This window comes from Zonotrichia albicollis, chromosome 23, assembly GCF_047830755.1.
Source record: "Zonotrichia albicollis isolate bZonAlb1 chromosome 23, bZonAlb1.hap1, whole genome shotgun sequence".
NCBI lineage: Eukaryota > Metazoa > Chordata > Aves > Passeriformes > Passerellidae > Zonotrichia > Zonotrichia albicollis.
Window position 1 is genome coordinate 1,712,299 of NC_133841.1, and position 21,787 is coordinate 1,734,085.

The 21,787-nt window shown below is 55.1% G+C and overlaps 1 protein-coding gene across 1 annotated transcript; it reads right to left on the reverse strand.

Annotated features, from left to right (window-relative positions):
• Nucleotides 1–213: 213 nt before the first annotated feature.
• Nucleotides 214–19,638, reverse strand: ACE (angiotensin I converting enzyme). Its single transcript, XM_014273545.3, has 25 exons — nucleotides 17,301–19,638; nucleotides 13,928–14,095; nucleotides 12,605–12,692; nucleotides 11,747–11,890; nucleotides 11,329–11,520; nucleotides 11,105–11,202; nucleotides 10,408–10,580; nucleotides 9,884–10,107; nucleotides 8,404–8,548; nucleotides 7,731–7,829; nucleotides 7,405–7,527; nucleotides 6,723–6,934; nucleotides 6,101–6,237; nucleotides 5,675–5,833; nucleotides 5,178–5,265; nucleotides 4,853–4,996; nucleotides 4,473–4,664; nucleotides 4,045–4,142; nucleotides 3,615–3,787; nucleotides 2,963–3,186; nucleotides 2,572–2,716; nucleotides 2,276–2,374; nucleotides 1,804–1,926; nucleotides 1,092–1,279; nucleotides 214–845 (listed from the first exon to the last, which is right to left on the reverse strand). The coding sequence occupies exons 1-25, from the start codon at nucleotides 17,508–17,510 to the stop codon at nucleotides 655–657; spliced, it is 3,837 nt and encodes a 1,278-aa protein (XP_014129020.2). The 5' UTR covers nucleotides 17,511–19,638; the 3' UTR covers nucleotides 214–654.
• Nucleotides 19,639–21,787: the final 2,149 nt, after the last annotated feature.

A 21,787-nucleotide genomic window follows, 5' to 3' on the forward strand; every position in this document is an offset into this window, starting at 1 on the left:
GAGCGCGGCTCAGGGGAGGATGGAGATGCTGCAAAGGGATGCTCATCTTGCAGATGCAAGGGGAGAAGCTGGGTGCTGCAGTTATGCTGGCCCAAAGCCACACTGGTCCCCAGGGATTTGTGCCTGCACTGGGTTGGGCTGGCAGCTGTCCTGCTTGAGAGCCTCGTTCCACTGAGCCCCCAGCCCACCTGCAGGAAGAAGCTGAGCTGCTGCTCCAAGGGGGACAAGACACGGGTTTATTTTTCATCCATGCAAGCGAACAGCCTGGTAGCAGGCAAACCAGGATGTGCTCCATCCCTCCCCAAACTGCCCTCTGTCACTCAAGTCTCTGTGGCTTTGCCCACAGATCAGATTTGGCTGGTGGGTGACCAGGCTGGACCAGCTCCAGCCCTGGGCACAGGGGCAGCTTGTGACGGCTCCGTGCCTGCCGGAGCCTCAACTTCTCTTTCCCCTGATTCAGACATTGGCAAATAAATAGCTCTTCTCTGCTCTGGCTCTTGCATAGTGGAAAGGAATGTCTGACCTGATAGGAGAGAGTAGTCCTGGGTTGTGGAAACCCATGGCTTCCTTGGCAAGTGTGCCCATGGCATGGCTGCCAGCCTGGCCAAGTGCCCATGCTTGCACCCTGTCTGTTGCCCTGCTGGTGGCTCTGCCTTATTTCAGTTCCATTTCTGAGATGGATGTGAAGGCCTTTCCCCTGATTAAGAAGAACTTGACGCCGAAGAAGATGGTGGTGATCAGGAAGAGGAGCGCCAGGGCGAGCAGGACCCAGCCCCCAGCTGTGGCTTGACTTTTGGTCAGGGACATTCCCAGGAAATCAGTTTTGCTGGAGTCATCTTGCTGGGCTGGAAAAGAGAGAAAAGAGAGGTTGTTGCTGAGGGCTCTGGGCTGTGGTATATTGGGCCACCTTTCTGGTCTCTTGGATGCCCTTTGGCCTCAACTCCACGAGGAATCAAGGAGAAGTATCCAAACACCCTGTGGTTTTTGGGATGGCCAAGCAGCACCAAGAGAGCTCCATTCCATTCTGCCCCTGGTGAGGGCTGAGCCCTGGCCGGTCGTGGGCCTGCTGTGCTTGGCTGAGCCCTGCATACCTGTGTAAGGAGTCCAGCTGTACTCGGGCCAGCCCAGGACCTCCCCGTTCTTCTGGTTCTCTTTCTCCAGCCACGTCATGAGTGGCTCAAAGTAGCTCATCAGGGCCTCTGCTGACATGTTGGGCTGTCCTGTGATGAGCTGCATGGCTTCAGGCCATGGCTTGCTGAAACCCAGCTTCAGGGCATCCCTGTGGCAGGAGAAATCAGCTCCAGTGCGTTCCCCATCACCCTCTTGGCTGCCAGCCCCTCCCTTTCCCTTGGAGCTCTTGGTGTCAACATCCCTGGGTACAGTCTGAACCCCCAGAACCATAGGGCTGCCAGCCTGGAGCACAGGGAAGGACATTTATCTGTGGGGGAAAGAGGGGGTTGCATGGGCTAAAAACCTCCAGTGAATCCAGCCTGATGCTGAGCAGTCCCTCGGTGAAAGAGTTAATTTTGCAGGTGCTTTGCTTGAAGCAAGGGGGTTGTTTTCCCTAAGGAACTGGGGGCTGGGAGGAGGAGGAGGAGGAGGGAGCCTTCCCCCTGACAGGGGCCTAGCTACCATCTAGTGGCTGCCTTTGCAATCACAGCCCCAGGGCCCAGCCCAGGGTGTCACCCCAGGTATGGGATGGGAGGGATGAGCAGGGGCTGTGCTGCCTCCTGTCTTGCTGGGCTGGCTTTAAGGAATTTGGGGGATATTTTTGCCTTGGCTTTACCCTGCCCACACACCTACCCCAAGACCTTTCCAGCCTCCTTGGACTGGTAGATGTCACAGGTGTGCAGGGGACCGGTGTGACCAGCTGCATCGCAGAGTGCCTGGTGGAACTGGAACTGGATCACAAAGCTGACAAAGTACCTGGTGGAGAGGGATGAAGAGATGGGAATGGACCCTGCTTGTGCCTGTGCAACAGAGGATGTGGCTCCCCTCATTCTCTGGTTGCACCCTCCCTGTCTGGAGGAGCATCAGTGGTTTTGGAGTTACGCCTTTCTCCCATAATGTGTTTTATGTTTGTTGGAGTGATTGAGCTCATCTTCCTTGGATAGGGAGAAATTGCCCTAAATTCAGACTTCTTAGTCTGGAGCTGCCCAGCCCATGCAGGATGGTACCACCAGCCATGGAGAAAGTGTCATTGCTGGCATCTGACCTGGGGATCCTGCTTCTATGTCCAGGTGGTGTCCCTCGTGCCCCAGCACTGCTGGCTCACCTAATGTAAGGGACGTTGGCAGGAATGTGAAACTTTGCCCCGGGGTCAAAGTCATCTTCAGACCTCGGTGCTGGTGGGCACAAGCCCTGGTACTTCATCCTGTGTGAGAGAGGGAGAGTCAGGCCAGCTTGGGGAGGAGGAGATGGGGCAAAGTGGGAAGGAACAGAGTGGGGTGTGAGGACAGAGGGAGGGGCTGTGGATCTCATCATTCCCATTGCAGTCGGCTGGACCACAAGGAGAAAACACCCAGTGGGATGACAGCCTTGCTTCAGAGAAGGGTCTGAATTCAATCCTACCTGAGGTTCCACCACTCCTTGTTGTACTCATCCTCCTTGATCCGCCCATCAAACACCTTCCAGCGCCACTGGTCCATGAGGTACCCGAAGGGCAGGAAGGCAATTTTGTCCAGGGCGATGCTCATCAGGTAGTTAATATCACTTTCTGCTCGGGGCATGAAGATGTGAGCAAGTCAGTGCTGTACCCACCTCTCCTCCCTCCGTGGGTCATTCTGCCCCAGAACTGGGTGTCCCCAACAGCTCCTGTCCCCTCCATGTGTGGCAAAGCCACCATGTGTGTCCCTGAGCCCTTCAACCTTGTCTAGCCCCTCCTGACCATCTGCACTTCCAGCTGTTCCCATAGCATCCCCACATTTGCTCTCCAATTGCACATTGTGGCCCTCCAGCTCACCTTCGTTTTCCATGACCTGGTCCAGCAGATTGATGCTGTGGAGGTGTTTGGGGGTGGAGACAGACAAGGCCATGACGTCCCCAACAGCCTCATGGAAGCCAGGGTTGGCCCCATCACGGAAGGAGATAGGCTGGTCCTTGTACTGCAGGAAGTACTGGACGTGGCCCATCTCGTGGTGCACCGTGATGAGGTCGTCCATGTTCACCACGGTGCACTGCTTGATCCTGGACCAGGACACAGGAGTTGGGGGAAAAGGGAGGGAAATGGTGGCATGAAAACCTCCAGGAACCATCACGCCCCCTTGAGCTATTTTTCCTTTCTATGTACCCCCTCCCCACATCTGGTGCCACGCCAGGCTGGTCCTACTCCACTGGGTTGGGCTCTTCCTCCTCCTGCATCTCCTGCTGACCCTGCCCATCCCCTGTCCCTGTTCATCAGCTTTTCCATTCTCCAGGACAAGGCAGGGCAGGCATGGACTGCCCTCCATCCACCACGGGGACTCCTACCAGCATCTTGGCTACCAAGAGAAGTGCCACAGCTGGGGTGCACAGCCACACTGTGGTGGCATCAGCCCACATGCCCTTATCCTACAAGGACCCTTTGAGCCCCAGAACCACAGCAGCAGTGGGCACCCCCTGCTCCCCAGGGGCACCTGAAGTCCTTGCGGTTGTAGAAATCCCAGGCTGAGGCGTGGCACACCACCTCCCGCCCATCCGATGGCTTCTCAATCATGGACTTTTCCCAGAACTCCTGTGGCATCGGGATGAGACCCAGAGAGGTGAAGAAATGATCTGACTCTTCAAACATTCTCTGGGGTGTCCAGCCCTGGGCAAAGAGCAGAGACTCGGTGAGGGGCAATGTGGAAGGATGGGAGGACAGGGATAAACTTGCTCTGGGCAGGGGAATCTCCTGGAGTCACCTAGACTTGGATCCAGGTCTTGGCATATAGAGGTAGGGAGAATACAGATGAGGCATGGATTTTTTTGGCAGCGTTAGAGCATTTGGCAGCACGGGTGGTGGTAACAGCCAAAGGTTGCTGGGTCCCAAGGGACTTCCCCAGAGCAGCCTAGAAAAGCACTGACCTGGTTTTTCATGGCCGGGGTGGCATCCACCTTGGTGGCATCTGGGAAAGGTACCACCAGGTCGAAAATGTTGGACCATGACTGAGCCCACATGTTGCCTGGGAAGCACAGAAGGATGACACACGTCAGGAGGGAGACAGAGAGATGAGAACAACCAGTTACTCCCTCCTCCTGCACAGGTGGATCACCCTGCCTGGTCCCTGCCCTGTCTGCATGAGGGCAATGTAGGCAGGAGCTCATCCATGCAAGAGAAGTCAAATCATTCTGAGTGTGCTGCCCTTCCCTGGGGCAGATTGTCCTCTATCCCCATCCCAGGGGACCTTTTCCCTTCAGCCACAGCTGGACAGAGACCAGTGTTAACTCTTGGCATGGCACAGAGACAGCCACACCTGGTGGGAGAAGCAGCAGTGCTCAAGCAGAGTCCTTACCTAGCAGATGGGCAGGGATGGGACCCTTCAGGTTGATGCGCTCTGCACCATACTTTTTGTAGAGGGCTCGGCGTACATAAGCATGCAGGTTGAGGTACAGGGGCTGCAGCTGCAGGTACAGCCTCTCCAGATCTTCCTCAAAGGTGGGTGTCTCATACAGGGATCTCCAGTAGGCCCCGTTGTCCGTGTAGCCTGTGGTAGGGCAAGAGCAGAAGCTGTCAGACTCTTCCTCTTGGGCATGACTCTGTCTTGCTGTTCAGATGCTCCAAGAGAGACTGAGAGTAGATCTGGGAGTTAGTGAGACCTCCATACCCTTGGGATTGTGACCCCCAGGTGGGTGAAGAGGGCCATGGTGGGCTCCAGGGGAGCAGGGCACTGACCATTGAGCACGGCTGCCTTGTTGCTCAGCTCCACGTATCGCTTGTAGTTGTTCCTCATCTTCTTCCCAGAAGCATCCCGCCAGCCCTTCCAGACAAAGAGGAGCTCGTCGTAGTCCCGATAGGTGGCCATGATGTCTGTGAGGTCTGAGAGAGAGCAACAAAGCCACTGAGATGGATGGGCTGAGCAGGTGCAATGGTTCTGTACTGGGTTGCTCAGGGGCCATCACAGAGAAGGTGAAAGAACCCTTCATGGCCTTTCTTCATGCCCCCTTTTAAAAAATTCCCTCCCTTCTGATGCCCCACAGGACACCCTGCTAGATCTTACCAGGATCCAGGGGGTGACAGGTTTTGTTCTCTCTGCAGACCTTGGCCACGCTGTAGGTGGTCTCCATGTCTGAGAGCAGGGTGTTATACTGCAAAGGAAATTAGGGTATGTAAAGTGGTTATCCTAGCTCCTGATATTGGAGGATGTCCCAGCCCATTGAGGTTTCTGGGTATTTTACTCTGGTCCCTTCCAAGATCAAGTGTGACCCCAATGGAGGCAACACTGAGTCCATACAAGAAGGCCTGGGGCCAACAAGCAATGTGCTATTGTCACCCAAAAATCCAGGCCCCACTGCAGCCTGGGATAGGCAACCTTTGGGTAGGAAACCCTGAAGACAAGGATTTTGGCTTTGTGCAGAAGGTACCAAGCTATCACCTTCTTCAAGGCAGATGGTGGCTGCTCAGAGGCATTTCTTAAATTCTGAGAGAAAAACTTTTGTCTTCACGCAAGGTGACGGCAAGGGACACCCTCTCTTGCTCTGTTCCCTTTCCACTCACCTCCTTCAGCTCATCCTCAGGTAAGGCTGCCCTCTCAATGACACTCAGCTTCTTGAGGATGCGGGTGACGCTTTGGTCCTGGAAATCGGAGGTGTCGAACTGCCTGGCCCTCATGCCGTACTCCAGGGTGTGCTTGGACATGGCCAAGTTCTTCTCCAGCTACAATGGGAGAAGAGGAGTTACTTCAGGGAGAAGACACAGGCCACTGCTAGAAACACCACCTGGCATCCCACAGCTGACACCTTCCCCTTTGTGAGCACCTCATGGGATGATGAGGGTTTTCAAGGAAAAGGGTGGGAACGTTTTCCCTTTACGAGGGGCAGAGGCTGCCCTGGTTTTCAGAGCTTCTGTGAAATGTGCCCTGAGTACCACCTGCCCTCCCTGGCTGTTGGCTCTCCCTGCACAGCCCCAGGGTCGTTCCCATACCATGATCTCCTTGTTGTGGTCAGTGATGTTGGTGTTGTAGACCCAGGAGGCCTCGGTGTAGGCATTCCACACTTCCTCAGCTGTGCTGTTGTACTCGGACAGGAACTCTTTAGCTTGTGCCTCATCTGCTATTTTGTCTAGAGGAGGAAATAAATGGGGGAAGAGATGAGAAAGGTCAGGAGAGTTGCAAGAGCACTATGGAGAAGCCATAATTAAGCTTTTCCCAGAAGTGCAGGTCCACTGAAGGATGCCATGACTTGGGAGCAGGCTGAGCTAAGAATTGGGGGAAGAGGTGCCCAGCTGGGGTGTCCAGCAATAGGACAATAGGATAAGTTGCATGCCCTAGACTCTCCCACATGAGCACAAAGGATCCAATTAAGAAGAGAAACTCTTCACACCATGACTGATGACACCACTACACAGCCTCAGACAATGGCACCTGCCTCCTGGGAAGCAACCTCCCATGGGACTTCCCTGGAGCTGGTTATTCCTCTATTCCTGATATGGGGATCACCCCACCCACAGCAGAGACCCTCCTCTGCTTCTGCCTGTGGATTAATGATATCCCTTAGAGAATTTCTTCCTGACCCTCCCCAAACCCAGGATGGAGCTGCAGCCTTACCAATGCCTTCAGGGTAGCCTTCAGGCACAGGGGGACGCCAGTCAAACTCAGGCCAGCCCAACACCTCGTTGGTCTTGTTGTTCTGCTCCTGAAGCCACTTGGTGACAGGGCTGAAATATTCCAGAAGGGGTGCAGCATCCATCTGACCCGAGCCAGTGAGATTCTTGAGGATTTCCTGCCACGACTTTGAGGATCCAACTTTCAACACTTCCCTGTGGAGAGCAGAACAGCAAGAGCCAGCATGAGGCCAGAGGATGGATGGGAGAGAAGCAGTGATAGCATCTCAGCATCTTAAGGGTTGAAAATGCTGTTCCAGAGTGGGACATGAACCTGGGAACCGCTCTGGAAGCCACCACCTGTCCTGCATGTGGGAACTGAGGATTCCCTGTCACACACTCATGCATTTAACACCCAGGGAATCAGCAGGAGCCAACTGTGCTTTAGTGACCTCTCGTCTGGGTGGGAGCTCATGGCTGGGACAATAGCAACACTCTGGTGGTGAGGACCACTCACCCCACCCCAGTGCTTCCATGTATTTCCATCCATCCATCCATCCATCTGCAAAGCTATTTCTCCAGTTCACTTTTCCTTCCTTCCTTTCTTCTTTCCTTCCTTTGCACACCATCAGCTTCCATGCACACATCTGCCCATGGCGATTTTCCTGACCCTCCTCTGTCCCCACCTGAGTTTGTCTCCAGCCTCTTTGGACCTGTAGATGTCACAGGTGTGCAGGGGACCGGTGTGGTTGGCAGCCTGGCACAGTGCCTTGTGAAACTGGAACTGGAGGATGAAGCTCACAAAGTACCTGCCAAGGAAGCCCATGAAGGTCAGAACTGGGGACAAAGAGAAGCGGGCAAGTCCAAGAGCTCAACCCCAACATTTGTGGTCCAAGTGTTGGGAGATCTCTATGTCTTGAGCAGGAGCAGCACATGACAGTCCCTGCTCACAGAGGTCATACCCCACCCACTGCACCCCAAACCTTGTTCCCCTTGCCCACATTTCCTCTACCTGATGTAAGGAGTGTTCCCTGGGATGTGGTACTTTGCTCCAGGGTCAAAGTTGCTCTCGTTCCTTGAAATCGGGGCGCAGATGCCCTGGTATTTGGTTCTGTGGACAACATGAGCATGGGAATAATAAAGGGTCAGAAGAATCTAGTCAAAGGGTGGGAAGGCTTGGCACAGTGCTGAAGAGATCTGCACAGTTAGAGCATGATTCCATGTATATATATCCATCCATCCATCCTACCCACTCACCCATCCATTGCTCTCCCACCATCTCTGTGGCTACTTTTACACTTTTTCCTTCCTCTTTCCTTCCTCCTTTCCTTGCACATGCCCAGCTTCCCCAGCCGTATCCCCTCTTTGTGAGTCCCCCACCTCAGATACCACCAGTTGTAGTTGTAGCATTCTGTGGACAACATGAGCATGGGAATAATAAAGGGTCAGAAGAATCTAGTCAAAGGATGGGAAGGCTTGGCACAGTGCTGAAGAAATCTGCACAGTTAGAGCATGATTCCACGTATATATATCCATCCATTCATCCATCCTACCCACTCACCCATCCATTGCTCTCCCACTATTTCCACGGCTACTTTTACGCTTTTTCTTTCCTCTTTCCTGCCTCCCTTCCTTGCACATGCCCAGCTTCCCCTGCCACATCCCCCCTTGGTGACTGCCCCCACCTCAGGTACCACCAGTCGTAGTTGTAGCGGCTCGGCGGCGTGCGGCCGCTGAACACGTTCCAGCGCCACTGGTCGATGAGGTAGCCAAAGGGCAGGAAGGCAATCTTCTCCAGGGCCATCTTCAGCAGGTAGTTGATATTGCTCTCTGCAGGAAACAGAGCCTGAACCAGGCTGGGAAGGATTCTGCATAGACAGCACTACAGGCACTAGAATTTTAGTGGGCAAGAGGGTGGGTAGATCTGGATGAGAAATGGGCACAGCATCTCAACCTCCAACCTTTTTCCTAGAGAAGGTTTTGTAGGACACGGGAGGTTTCTAGCAATACAGTTACACGTGCCTTTTACTGAGTGGGGACAATGACAATGACAAATATGGTGTTCCCTTGTCCTTAACCCAGCTCTCGGAGTTAAAAGATCTTTGGTGAGTGTAAATCTTCACACTTCCACCCTGGGGCCTTCAGGATGAGGGGCTTTGGGGGAGTTTGTTCTGCAGTCACACCGCTGCAGAGGCTCTGATGGTTTAGACCCAGAACCAGAGCCAACTCTAGGACAGCCACCACCATACCATGAGGAGCACAGGGGATGGTGACATCTGTTCTCCCCCTCAAGGAAACCCGGGGAAGGAAGTTTGGAGAAGGACCTGCTGGAGACCCAGCTGAAGCTGTGGGGTCAGAGAAGGGTTGGCAGCACTGTCCTGAGGGGCTGTTGGCTGCCTTCACCATGGCAGCCTGGCTGCCAAGGGCTGGCAAGCCGGGTAGCAATGGCTTGAGGCAGAGACCATCTGCCTCGCTGTGTTTATGCAGCCCTGGCCCGATGCTCTTGGCTGCTGTGATGTCTTTCTTGTCGTAAAACGTATTTAATGACACGGCAGGAGGATCCCCGGACTGTCCCTCCTCCGCCAAGCAGCGCCTGGGGCAGGTCTGGGAGTGCTCAATTTCTTCTGCCACCATCTGCTTTGATGTGTTGGCTGAGGGATGTCAGTGGGAGGAAGAGGCTCTTGATGAGCTGGGCAGTGCCTGCAGTGACAAGTCCTGCCCTGCTGTGCTGGCTGGCAGCTGGACACGTCACCCTCTGCCTGCCCTCGTGACCGTGCACGTGCATGCTTGGTGCCACCTCCCCAGAGCCACACCAGCAGCTCCACTGGTGGATGCTTCTTGGGCAGGGAGGAAGGAATGCTAGAAAGGTCAAAGCCAATCAAGCACAAAAAATGTTGTTTTCCAGTCTGGGCTCTGTTAGTGAAGGGAAAGGCACAGACGAACTCTGGAGAGCATCACTCCCTCCTCAGGGGTGAAGAGGATGGAGGGCTCTACATGGACCCATGGAGACAGGAGGGGGCTGTGCATGGATCCATGGAGATGAGAAGGGGTTGTGGCGGTTCTGGGCTGCGTTGCCAGACTGCAACCCACCCTGGCATGTCCCAAACCCTTCCCAGTGCCACGGGCAGTGCCAGGTCACCCAGCTCCCCAGGGTGGCTGCCATACCTTCATCCTCAGTAGCGTTGCTGAGGAGACCGATTTTCTGGAGGTGGCCGGGGGTGGACACAGAGAGGGACAGGACATCCCCGATGGCCTCGTGGAAGCCAGGGTTGGCCCCGCTGCGGAAGGGCACGGGCTGGTCCTTGTACTGCAGGTAGTACTGGATGTGGCCCATCTCGTGGTGCACCGTGAACAGCTGCTCCATGGTCACCGTTGTGCACTGCTTGATCCTGTGAAAACAGCATTGCCTGAGCCCAGTGAGGGACCCCTGAGCTGCCTGTGCACCCCCTTGATGGGAAGGACTCCCCACAGTCTCAGAGAGGGTGGCAGCACCCCATAGGGTAGGGGAAAGTGGAGGGGGAGGCAGGGCAGCATTGCCACTCCAGACCTCGCCTCAGAAAATGCCACATTGGGGTGCATGGCCAGGCGGGGGTACCCAAAAGGGTGGGGGTACCCAAAAGGGTGACTACCAATGGGGATAGGAGAGGGTCTTGCCCTGTAGCCCTGGGTCCCCGCATGCCCCCACAGACCTGAAGTCCTTGCGGTTGTAGAAGTCCCAGGCCGAGGCATGACACACCACCTCCCGCCCATCTGTCGGCTTTTCCAGCATGGAAAACTCCCAGAATTCAGGGGGCATCTCCAGGAGCCCCAGGGAGGTGAAGAACTCCTCCGAGACCCGGAACATGTGAGTGGCATTCCAGCCCTGGTGGGAAGCAAGCGATGGGTTATGGTTGAGGAAGGGGCTGCCTGTGCCCTGGGCTTTGCCTCCAGGGCTCCAGGACTGTGGCAAGGGGGTGAGTTGCTCCCCAGGACTGAGGTTCTGCCCCTCTCTCTGTGATGGGGAGGCCCAGCCCCAGAACTGGTGTGAACATTGCTAAAAAGCACCGAGCAATGGTGCTGGAGCTCAGCAGGGGCAGGAGAAGGGAGCAGGGCTTGTACCCAAGAAGGGCTTGGAGCTGTGTGGTGGTGTGAACGCAGCAATGCAGCCCCCAGCCTGGGGACTGGCAGCAATCCCAGTGCACTGCCCACTTTTGTCCACCTGCTGCCTCTATGGTCATTGCCAGATATGGACTAAGACCATTTCTTTGTCCCTTCCCCTCCCAGACATGGATTTTCTGCTGTCCCTTATACAAGTATGAGAAATGACTCCCATGGGGTCAATGTGATGGGCCACCCTTGGCAACACCTCCTGCTTTTTCTCCCTGGTCCCTCCAATGAGTCCCTCACCTGCTGCACCATGGTGCTCGTGACATCAAGGTTGGGCTTCTCAGGGTAGGGGATCATCAGGTCATAGATGTTGTTCCACTGCTGAGCCCACATGTTCCCTGCAAAGAGAAAACAGCTGGAGCACAGCTGGTGGCAGGTCAGAAGAGAAACACAGTGATAACTGGGACCTCTCTAGCCTTGTGCGTGCCCCTCTGGGCACAGGCTGGGGGAGGCTCATCTCTTACCCAGGAGGTGAGCAGGGATGGGACCCTTCAGGTTGATGTACTTGGGCCCATAGCGGTCGTACAGCTTCCTCCGGACGAAGGCGTGCAGGTTGAGGTAGAGAGGCTCCAGCTGGTTGTAGAGGTGCTCCAGGTCCCTCTCAAAGGTGTCTGAGTCGTACCAGGAGCGCCAGTAGCTGCCTGTGTCATTGAATCCTACCAGGAACACAGGGAAAACCTCTGTCTCCAGACCCCAAACGCTGGCCCCACTACCCACCCCTAAAAGGTGCGACCAGGGACTAGCAGCAGGATTTTCCCCTTTCCCCAAAGTGCTGATACTTGGGAAATAGAAGCTGGATGCCTGTCTGCATCCCAATATCCAGTTCCAATTTCCACCCCAGCTCCCTGATCACGCCCTGTTTGGGGACCCCTGGGTTTGTACCATCATCGGCGTAGGCGGCGTTGCTGAGCTGCACGAACTCCTGGTACTTGGGGCGCAGCGGGTTCCCCGCGGCGTTGTGCCAGCCCTCCCAGGCAAACAGCAGCTTCTTGTAGCTGCGGGACGTGGCCATGATGTCCGACAGGTCTGGGACAGAGGGGACAAGGAGAACATAAGGAAGCAGAGCCCTCCTATTTTTTGGATATTTTTCAGATTGCTGGAGAGGGAGGCACAGCTCTGCAGAGGTGCCACCACCACCGTGCCAAACCCCAATGCCTGTCATTCTAGGACATGAAACAGAAAAATGTGGGCACTGGATTTTCTAAGGGAAAGAAGAGGGAAGTTTAATTCTGACTTCAGCATTTAGAGATTTCCAAAAGTGACAGTGGCTCTGCAGAGGTGCCACCACCACCACCATGCCAAACCCCAGTGCCTGTCACTCTAGGACACGAGACAGAAAACTGTGGCCACTGGATTTTCTAAGGGAAAGAAGAGGGAAGTTTAATTCTGACTTCAATGTTTATAGATTTCCAAAAGTGACAGTGGATTGGAGGGTGAAAATGCTGCCTCTCCAATGACACTGTATAAACCAACAGTTTATTAAATTTCTCTTATTTTATAAAAGAATGCAAAACTATAAATTATTTACATCAAGTGTGTGAGAAAGCTTGTTACAAGAATGTAAACATCAGAAGGCTTAGAAGAACTTAAAAAAACAGGGTGACAAGTGCCCATCCTCACACTGGGACAATTCTGATTAACATGGGTGGAACCCAAACCCACAAAGGATGTGGGGACCAGACAAAGTCCTGGCCATGGGGTGCTCAGCAGCTGGCAGGACCAAGGGGACAGGGACCATACCTGGCTCCAGATCCCAGCAGGTGCCATTGGGCTGGCACACCTTGGCCGTGGAGTAGATTTTGTCCATGTCACTCAGGATGGTGTTGTACTGTAGGAAAGGAAAAGACTGCTGAGAGGAAAGGGGGTGCCAGGGGACAGGAACAGCCCTTCAGGATCTCCCAGCTCTGCAGTGTGCATGTCCAGACGGATGTGGGGAAGGATTGGTGTGTTTATATAGCACATTTTTGGTGAGGTAAGTGTGTTATCACTCGGGGTTTTGGTGTGATGGGAGCAGGGAGGATCTTTAGGACAGACAATCCATGCTCCGGAGAGAGGCTGTTTATAAAGCTGTTTGTCAGTGGGGCCACGGCACAAGCTGTTTATCTAAATGGGTTAAAAAAAACAGGAGAAGAAAAGCCAGAGGATGAGGGGGGTTTATTCCTGTGAACTGCAACAACAGCAAACAATAGCAACAGGAGGTTTCCTGGAACATTCCTGGGAAGCCCACTCTCAGGGAAGGAAATTCCTCTGCTCTGTCCCTCTCTCCACTCCCATTCCTCTGCTCCATCAGTGCAGAGGGGATGGGGAGGGGGACAATGGTGGCTGTGGGATGGAGCTGCCCAGGAATGGGAGAGACATGACTGATGAGCAGGGAGGAGACACGATGCTGTCTGTTGTCTGGAGGAGGCAGGGATGGGTTTCCTGGAAGGAACTGGGGCTGGCTCCTCTCCGGAAGGGATTGCATCACGAGGCTTTGCCAGGGCTTGGCTGGGAATGGCTCTCAGGGAGCTGTGGGTCAGGATGGAAGGGCCTGTCCTGTGCTCATGTAGAGCAGAGTGCCTGCCAGCTTCAGCCTGGGCAATATTTTCATGCACGGAAATCAAAATTCAGATAAACTTCCCTGAAAGCTCAGGATGTCCTGATGTCCCTGGCATGGAACTGTGTCACCAAGGCGCAGCAGACTTTGTCTTGTGGGGAGCTCAGGAGCTGGGTGGTTGCATCAGCCCTTCTTTTCAGTGGGCTGCATACCTGATGAGCCCAGAGGGGTTGGGACAGCCTGGCTGGTCTCCAGGTGATGCCCAAGACTGCTCTGTGTAAGCAGGAAATCTCCAGTTCCTGCTGGGACAGCTCTAAGATAAGGTTTGGGCTGGCTAATAGGGCCAGAAGGCATCCTGCATCCCCTGGAGATAGCACCCCATCTCCTCCTCCATCACTGTGTATGGCCAGTGACACCCTCCAAAATGCAACAGGCCAGCAGTGGAGTCTGGATGCTTGTGAGAAATCCCCCTAAGGCATTTCACAGCACCCCAACCTTGCCCAGGGCTCCTCCACCACCTTGCCTACCTGCTCTCTCATCTCCAGGGGCAGGTTGGAGGGTCCCAAGGTCTGGATTGATCCGATGATTTTCCTCAGCTGGGGGTCACTGAAGTTATTCCACGTTTCGCCATAGAGCGCCTTGGCTTTCTTCCCCCATATCTCTGTGAAGTTCTGCTCCTCCAGTGATGCTGCCACCTGCATGGTGAGAGGGGACATGGGGGCTCAGGACCAGCCCTGGGAGGTTTGGGAGCCAGGGCAAAGCCATGAGGGTTTGTGGGAGTCAGAGGGGACAGGACATGGGGTGACAGGCAGGGCTGTCCCCAGCCCTTGGCACCCATGGATAGAGACAGCAGCTGCCATCTGGCCCTGCAGTGTCTGCAGCCCCTGCTCCCCTGTGGAGCTCTCCATGAGCACCCATGGGTGGCCTGTGAGGGTGTTTAGGAGGAGCTCCAGGGTCTCAGTGGGATGGGAGTGCTGGGATTGGGTGTGCAGGCCATGCAGTCAGGGTGTCTGGGTGCTCCTGGCCTGCCTTTGACATCTGCTGGACCCTGGTCTTGGGAGAAACTCTGAGGTCTGGCTTATTTTTATTTCCATTCCTGCCGTTTCTCACTTTCACAGAAGCCCAAAAGAGAACTATAAAGGTGCCACATCCACCTTTCTCCTTCCTCTGTCCCCACTATGTCTGTACATTTCTATTTCTCTACATTCCTCAAGTGGCTGTCTGCACCCTAAATGCCACATCTGGTGTTCACCCATTTGCTCTGAATCCCCAGTTTTGGGTGTCTCTCTGCCACCCAGCTCCTGCCATCCCTGATCTCCCTTCCTGGGGCCATGGGCTGGCTGTAAGATGCCCAAATAACACTGTGGGGTGTTATTTAGGCAGCTGGGGCCTTGCTTTTGGGATGGGGTGCATTGCAGGTGTTTGTATCCCAGCCCGATCAGTGTCAGCTGTGTTCTTGGGAAGCTGCAAGCTTTTCAGAGCGTCCTGGCCCTGTGCAGGGGGAGTGAGATGGTGCAGAGTGCCTGGTCAGTGTCCATGTGCCATCCTGGTGTGATTTATGGAGCTCATTAGCTGTGACTTGTGGCATTTTTAGCCTGGCTCCAACACGCCTGGTTTGTTTTATTTTAATCTTCACATTCCCTCAGCAGGCAGCAGGGAAGGAAGGGAGTTGTGGTGTGGCAGAGTTGGATGCAGATACCCACACAGCTGTGGGACACAGGGGTGGGAATGCCAACAGTGCCAGGTGCCCCTGGCTACCCCTCACTGCTGCCCTTGGACATCCCAGTGCCCACAGCATCGCTGGCATCAATCCCCCAACATGCCAGCCCCACAGACACCCTGCTCTTGCACCACCCCTCTCAACAGGAGATGCCTTTACCCCTTCCCAGACCCTGTGCAGAGCTGGAGGAAGCAGAGTTCAGCTGTGTTTTGTTTTGTGCTTGAACAGGCACCTGTGTTTGTTTGTTCAGGCAAATCGTGCCCTAAACCCTCCTGACAGCTCTGGTGGAGTGAGCTGAGGCCACTGGTGCTGCCTGAGAGCTCCTTGCTGTGGCCATGCCCAGCAATCCTGGCCCTTCCTCCTGTATCTGGGCTCTCTCTGTGGGGGCTCAGGAGCCCCTTGGCACCCACAGCCTCAAAGCTTGCCCCAGTCCCTCCCTGCTGGGAGCGCAGGATGCAGCTCAGGGCACTGGGACTGCCTTGGCCCAGGCATTCTGCACCCAAACATGAGCAGCCCCCAGGCCCCATTGCCAGCCTCTTGCCCAGAATCCCAGCTTGTGAATGATGGTACATCTGTCTGTCTGTCCATCCCTACCTCTGATCTCCTGCCTCTCATGTCCCTTTGTCACAGGGTCCCCTTTTGTGGCAAGCCCCAGAGCTGCCCATGCCCTGGTGGCCTGGCTCAGCCCCTCTTGTGTTATGGATGAGCAGGGTTTGCTGGCCCAATGCTCCCCCAGATCCCCCAAATTCAGCCTTTTGGGTCCTGCTGGCCAGCTGTTATTCCTTCAGGAACCAGTGACTCCCCATCCCAGCACACCTCCCTGCTGCCCCACCATGGGCTGATCTCAGGGGTTCAGATCCCCTCCTCTACCTGTTCTGGCTTAGGAGCCTTGATATTGCAGGGAGCTCCTGGGCATGATCCTCACACATTTAATAGCACATAAAGGGGGGAAAGCTGCTCTGGAAACGCCTTCTGAGAGAAGTCCATGCAAGGTGCTCTCCTGGCCTTAATGATGGGCTCAGTGTAGCTGGGATGTTCCTGCTCTGCCCCAAGGTCCCTCACCCCACCACATCTGCAGCTAGAGCTGGATGCCTGCCCAGACATCACGTCAGCTTGACAAAAAACGGCTGAGGGGGCACCTGGGCCCTCTTGAGTGTCCTGCCAAATTGGCAGTGCCCAGACCTGGCAGTGATCTTTCCCCTGCACAGGAAGATGCATTTCCTTCCTGCACAGGACACACTGTGCTCCCGTCCCCACGGCATTTGGAGGGTTCAGGGCTCTGCGTGCCAGCCCCTGTGTGACACTGGGCTGGACAAACACACCTATGGGCTGCACTGCCCCTTGTGCCTCTGTAGCCACAGCACTGCCAGATGTGCCCTGAGCTGTGGCTTGTCCTGACCCCGTGCTGGGGCCATCGGCAGCTCCCTGAGCACAGCTGGGACCGGGGAAACCACTGCAGCCTGTCCAGGCACTGCCGCTGCCCGGGCTGGGCTGGGCTGCAGCTCCCCCGACTGAGAGCAGACCCGGGGCTGCTCCAGCTCCCTGCCCCACGTACTGCACCCCAGACACATCCAAACTCCTGGGAGAACACACACCAGCCTGAGGGATGCACACAGCATTGCTCCCTGCAGAGGTTCCTCCTGCTCTAATCTGGGCTGATGTCTAATCCCCTACAGCCTGGAGTGCTTTCCCACCTCTGTGTTTGTCCCCGTGGGCTGGGGACACAGGGACAAGAGGTGGCAGGCTCAGTCCCGATGCCACCCAGCTGTTTGTGCGCACTTTGGGCTCCTGGTGTCCGCCCCAAGCTAAAACCCTCAGCGCTGGAATGTGGTGACACCAGGCAGGGACAGGGACAGGGACATCTGACACCTGGCCCAGTTCTGGGAAGGGGGAAAGTGGAAGGTGCTGGGAGCAGGGAATCACCTCTAAAAATAACCTTGACTCTGCTCTGGGACCAGAGCTGTCATTCTGGGGCAGAGTCTCTCTGAAAGCCAATTTGGGGCAAACCCCTGCAGCCCCTGGACCACAACTCCCACCCTCGGTTTGCCACCCCGAGGTGCTGAGACAGAAACCCGCCGGGAGGAAGGGAACCCCACCAAGTGCCTCCACCGTGACCCAGCCCCCCAAACCCTGCGCTGGGGACCCCGCCGAGGCGGCATCGCCCCCGTCCCGCCACCCACCTGCAGAGCGGCATTCTCGGCCGTCAGGTTGGTGTTGTAATTCCAGCTGGCCGAGACGCTTTTGAAGAAGACGTTCTCGGCCGCGGTGTTGTATTCTGAGGCGAAGCCGACGGCCCCTTCCTCGGTGCTGTTGTACTGGAGGGGCCCGAGGTCGGAGCCAAGGGCACCTGCGAGGCTCAGCCAGAGCAGCAGCCCCAGCGCCGCGGGCATCGCGGCCGGAGCGCGGCACCGAGGGGCCCCGTTCGGTGCCTTCCGAGACGGCTTTGCCTCCGCCGCCGGCTGCTTATAAGCCGGCAGCTTTCGCGCAAACCCTGCCCACCGAGCCTGCCTCCCCTCGCAGATAAGAGCGGAGTATTCCGCTCTCCCTCCGGCGGCTCCGAGGCTTGCGCGAAGGAGCGGAGAGAGAACGCTGCCTTGGGGGGCAAAGTCCTTTTGGCTCCTGGCAGTGCCGGGAGGGAAGGGGAAGGGGCTGGGATAGGAGAGAGGGAAGGAGATGGAGGAGAATCCAGGGAAAGGCAGAAAAAAGAGAGAGGAGAAAGGCTAGGGTGGATGGGGTGGGTGAGATGCGGCTCCATCCCTGCAGGGTCCCAGTTCCCTCCGGATTTGGCGCAGTGGTGCTTAGCAGAACTCGAGTGCTCCTTAGCAGAGCTCCCCTCACCTGCATCACACAGCACACGCCCCTCGGCAGCACCCCGAGCACCTGCGGGGGCTGCAAGGGCAAGCACAGAGGGAAACTGTTCCTGTGGGACACAGCCGAGGTCTGTCTCGCACTGCTTCCTGCCAAAGGGACCCCCTTCCTGACAAAACCTCATTTTTCAACAAAACAGAGTATTCCTCCTGCTTGTGAAGGAAATCACGTCACATCACACCAAGCGTTTTGGACTCGGAGGCTGATGACAAACGAGTAACAAAAAGTTCCTTCAAAATGAAAACCAGACCTGTGTTGGTGGGCTTGATAGCTCCTTTGTTTTGTTTTGTTTTCTATTTACTCAACTAAATCCCTTTTCCCCAGGGCCTGGCCTCAGCCCTGGGAATGGTGCCTGGGCTGAACTTAGACCCTGGGTTGACTGACCTCATGACTCCTTGTTGGAGCAACCACCCCATAGACACAATAGTGAACACCTGCCAAGAGAGAGCTTTTTTTAGGAGGCAACAGAGGGAAATCCCTTGACCTTTTATCCGTGATGGGAGCTGCAGAGCAGCTGGACACCATCATGGACCCTTGAAGGAGTAAGTGGGGTGACTCCATGGGGACAGTGTGGCCACTAGAAAAGGGACATGTCCACCTGTCAGCACTGGGCATCCCATGGGGTGTGCACAGCCATTAAAAAACAAACAAAACTTAGCAGACTGCAACCCTCTGATGTCTATTAAACCTCACTCCAAAAATCACAACTTCACACCCTGTTCTAGCACCCTCCACCTGCACAGGCTGATGTGGGCACATGAAAACCCTTTATCCCCCTGACCAGGAATCCCCCCTGCACCAGCACCACCTGTGAGCCTGGCCATTGCAGAGCTGGTGGCAGAGTCAGCATCTGCCTCTAGCCCCCCTCGCTGACCCCCTTCCTCACCAGCCATAGTTTTCCCTATGGAAAGTCCAGAAACTGGAAAGTCCAGTTTACTGGGAAATTGGAAAAAAAAGGTTGGTTTGGGTCCAGTTTGGCTGGAGATCAAGGGCCAGTGAACGGAGATTTCCTGTCCCCCTGCAGCCTCTGTTCCCAGCTGCACCAGGGAGGGGTTTTCCCTGCAGCCTCTGGCACCAGTGGGGGTCTCAGGAGATCAGTGAGGCCAAAACAGGCAGTGCAATGTCACCGGTATCCAGGAATCCCAGCATCTGAGGCCTTTTCCCAAGGCTGATGAGTCCCATGGATGATCCTTCAGAAGGCTTGTGCTCCATCCTTTTATACAAGAGTGTCTTCCAAGGCTGGTGCAAGAGGGGCTGCTGCTGCTGCTGCTGGACATTGTGCAGGAGAAAAAGTTCCTCTCCAAGGCTGGATCTCCAGGGATGCCCATGGCTCTGTGTCACCCTATCTTGTAAAACTCCAGCTGCATCAGGCAGAAAGATATCCCACGTGGAGGAGAGCACTGGCAGGCTGTGTTGGTCCAGGAAGGCAGGTGAGACACCTGCAAGTCGTCAGATGCTCGTTGTCACCTCTGTGCTGCCCCAAATCCATTCTGTGCTCCCACCAAGGATGGGCTCTGAGTCACCTGTGGGCATTCTGTGGAGCACTGGGACCAGTCCCTACTGTCCCCACCCCTCTCAGGGGTGCTGGGGTGAGTGATGGACATCCATCAGCTCCCAGCCTGCAGGGTACCCAGCGCTGCCAGCACCACAGACCAGAGGGGCAGGAGATACCGAAGAATGTGAAAAATGCGTTGCCAGGGAGACGGATGCGGAACTGCTCGAGAGGATGTGGGCTGGACGTGATGGATGTCCCCAGCAGCTGCCCTGGCCCAGAGGGTGCTTCCCATCAGTTTGCATCGCCATCATCACTCCGTGGAGACCTTTCCTTCCCCCTCCCTGGGGCACGTGTGACAGGACACGTGTGCCATGGCCGCGGTGTCACCGCAGCGCATCGGCCGTGACACCGCGGCCGTGCCTCACACATGAAGGAGCATGACTTGCTCTCAGCATTTTGGGTCAGTTCCTTGGCTTGCCAGACCTGCAAAATCTCCCTGCCCACAGCCAGAAGTGCTGGTGCAGCCCAGAATTCCCAAAAGAAATAAATAAGGAGTTTTGATGGTAAATGTTTCTTAAGGGGGCTGCAAGGTGTCCATGATGGTGGTGTGATGAGAGATGGTGAGCAGGTGTGGTGGAGCAAAGGAGCAGGAATTTGGGGATGGCCCTGGTGCTGGCTGGGAAAATTTGGTGATTTATGTGGGTATAACACAGCCCTAAGGCCTCTGGCTGGGGATGCTCAAAATTATTTTCCCCTTCTTTTATTATAGACCATATTTTTGGCTTCTCCATCCCGCCATTTCTTAAAGGGTTCAAGGTTGCTTCATAACTTCTGTCTGATCCATCTCTCTAAAAAATCAAGGAGCTTCTGGAGGTGAGATAAAGGATTCCCTTTTGCAGAGAAATCATTCCTTCTGTATTTAGACCCAAAAGGACCATTTTTAGCCCAGAGTGCAGTGCTGCGTGTCACTTTTCCTGGTGGCTGTGGTTTCATGGGCATGACAACTCCTGCACCTGTTGGTACAAACCACTGCATTGAGAATTTTTCCTCCCTCTCCAGACCCTGAGTTTAGAGGTGGCTGCTTTATTTTGTGATGAATTCAATCAATTATCATAGCGTGTAATTCGCTAAGCTGCTTTCCCAGCTGTGGTGATGCTGTCGTGAGGGAGAGGGGGAAAAAACACCCCTCCAGTCCAAATTTTTCATCTAAACAAATAGCTTTTTTTCCCCCCTCAGCCTTCCAAAAATCTAAAAGAAATGTCCAAAGCAATCAGGCTTTTTACCATTTATTTCAGACCTCTGATTGCTGAGATAATTTTCAGCTATTCCAGTGAGTGTTGGGGCTGGTGGAGCCCCTTGATGTCACCTGGATTTGGGGACTGTAATGGTAAGAGGACACAGAAATCCTTGCTCCTGCTGTCTGAGTGCAAAAGGTCTCTGCTGAGCAGTTTTGGCATCACTGTGAGGCTGTTTCCAACTTTTTCCTGGATTTAAGTGTGTTGAAAGCCTGGTGTGTCCCCTGTGAGCGGGGATGGGGGGCAATGAGCTGTGGGGGAGCTCACCCTGGCCCCACGGCAGCAGGTGCTGCCCTATCACTCAAAGTGCACACTCAGTAGAATGCAGCAGAAGGCTCCTTATCGACAACTTTCCACTCCACCCCATAAAAACTCCCTCTAGCACATTCCTGCCTTAGGACAAGGGTCCATTGTGCCATGGAGAGCGGACCTGGCGCAGGTGTGGGGACACATGTGACCCAGCTGGCTGCACAGGGCAGCCTGAGAGGCACCGTGTGTTCTCCCCAGCTGGGCAGCTCGGCGGGGCTGGAGGGGAGTGGCAAAGGGACACACATGTGGTTTTCACCATCAGATCTCCTCAGCCTCATTCCCAGACTGGGACCGGTGCCAGCAGCGCGGGGATTGTGCCCATTGCAAAGAGAGTCCTGAGGATGTGCTGTGACACTGCAAGGCCATGAATATGCAGTGTGCTGAAGGTACTGGTGGACTCAAGGCTGCTAAATGATTCCCATGTTTTGGAAGGGTCCTAAATAAATGTTAAACCCCAGTAGTGCAGCCCTTGGGGAGCCCCCAGGCACAGTGCAGGATATGTGCACAGTGCCAGGCACACAGTCAGGAACATCACAGGGCAAGAAGTAAAAACCTGGTGAGAAATAAATTCTAGTTCTTCATCTTTCATCCTTCATCTGTCCTCCTTCATTCCTCCTTCCTCCACCTTAATTTCTCATCTTTCATCTCTCATCCTTCATTCTTTGTCCTTCATCATTCATCCCTCATCCTTCGTCACTCC